We start from the raw sequence: 1,364 nt of genomic DNA, 5'->3' as shown, positions 1-1,364 counted from the left end.
AGTAAGATTATGTTTCCTAACTCTTCTCTGAGGTTTTTAAAATCAGAATAAAATTAAAAGAAAAAATAAAATGACTTGTTTTATAGGGCCCAGCTCAGGTTCCATGACCTCAATGAAATCTTCCCATAAGTATTTTCTTTTCTCTGAACTCTTCTACTATTTTCTGTCTATGTGCTCACTTAGTCCTTTGCATCGATCAATCAGTAAATTAAAAAATTAATGCACTGAGATTGAAGAGCATTGTATTAGATGCTGTGGGGATACAATGTATTATAAGTGAAATTTTCATGTATAGTTACTTCCTTGATTAAGCTGAATATTAAAGCCAAACCGTCCTCATACCCTCCATGATGGCCAGCACTGCTACCTAATAAAACCAGAATTTCTTTACTCCAAATATTGAAGAGAATATAAATAAAAACTGAAACAGATTGATATAAATCCTTTTAATAAAGTATATCAATGACAACTTCATGTTTAAATAAATATATTGTTAAAAAGTCATGCAAATGAATTCATACAAAATCTGACACTACTGTTCCGTCTGCAGAAATGCTATGCACAGATGCAAAATGATCAAAGGCTGAAATAATAATGAATCTCAAGTAAGTGGCGTAACCATCACGTGCCTGTGGGGGAAAAATCAATACGGATGCTTTTAGCAATCCTAGTTAACTGTTAGCAAGCAGTTAGTAGAAGAAAGGGTTTGATCCAAGAGTAATATTCTAAATATGTAAGAATACATTAGTGTTACCGCTCTTTTAGAATTTGTCTAGCAGGTTTTCGGGTCCTCATCGGAAGACCTCCAAAAATAAAAAAATAAATACATAACAATATTTACTGGAGGTGTCAATGGTGCGAAAAAAAAATAATATATAAGGTATAATATTCAGAAGAGAGGTCAGCCACATATAACAGTTGTTCTAGTGCAGTTCTATCAGCCAAATATCAGCCTAGGTTTGATAAATATAGCAGATAGAGCTAAACATTGCAATGGTACGTTTCTGATCGGTTTTTTTAGAAGTATCTTTCTAAAGTATTTTTCATGGTAAGAAGTTTCCTTTCATTAATGTTACCTCGGAATATACTACCCTGAAGCATGACTATACTTTTACATGTATATACTTTCTCTGGAAAGCAATTAGGAAATATATTTTAAAAAGCTATAAATATGTTTATACCCTTGTACCCAGTTAATTCTATTCCCTGAAATTTAATCTTAGAAAATAATCAAAAAGGTGAAGTTCATGGTAGTAGGAACATATGTAAGATGTCCCCCTGTGTATTATTTATAATGACAAAAGGAGGAAAAAGAAAATTAGTTTAAATGTAAGCCAACAGGGAAGTGTTATAAATAATATTTT

General features: G+C 31.7%; 1 protein-coding gene across 1 annotated transcript in view; it reads right to left on the bottom strand.

The window, feature by feature from the left end:
* Positions 1-515: 515 nt before the first annotated feature.
* Positions 516-1,364, bottom strand: part of HSPB11 (heat shock protein family B (small), member 11) — an 18,562-nt gene continuing 17,713 nt past the window's right edge. The window contains exon 4 of the mRNA XM_012639340.1: positions 516-629. Coding sequence (XP_012494794.1) covers positions 516-629 — 114 coding nt within the window. The remainder of the gene's footprint in view (positions 630-1,364) is intronic.

The sequence above is a fragment of the Propithecus coquereli genome, unplaced genomic scaffold (assembly GCF_000956105.1).
Source record: "Propithecus coquereli isolate 6110/MARCELLA unplaced genomic scaffold, Pcoq_1.0 Scaffold14, whole genome shotgun sequence".
In the NCBI taxonomy this organism is placed as follows: domain Eukaryota; kingdom Metazoa; phylum Chordata; class Mammalia; order Primates; family Indriidae; genus Propithecus; species Propithecus coquereli.
Note: the sequence above shows the minus strand (reverse complement) of the source record. Positions and strands in the feature narration are given on the sequence as shown.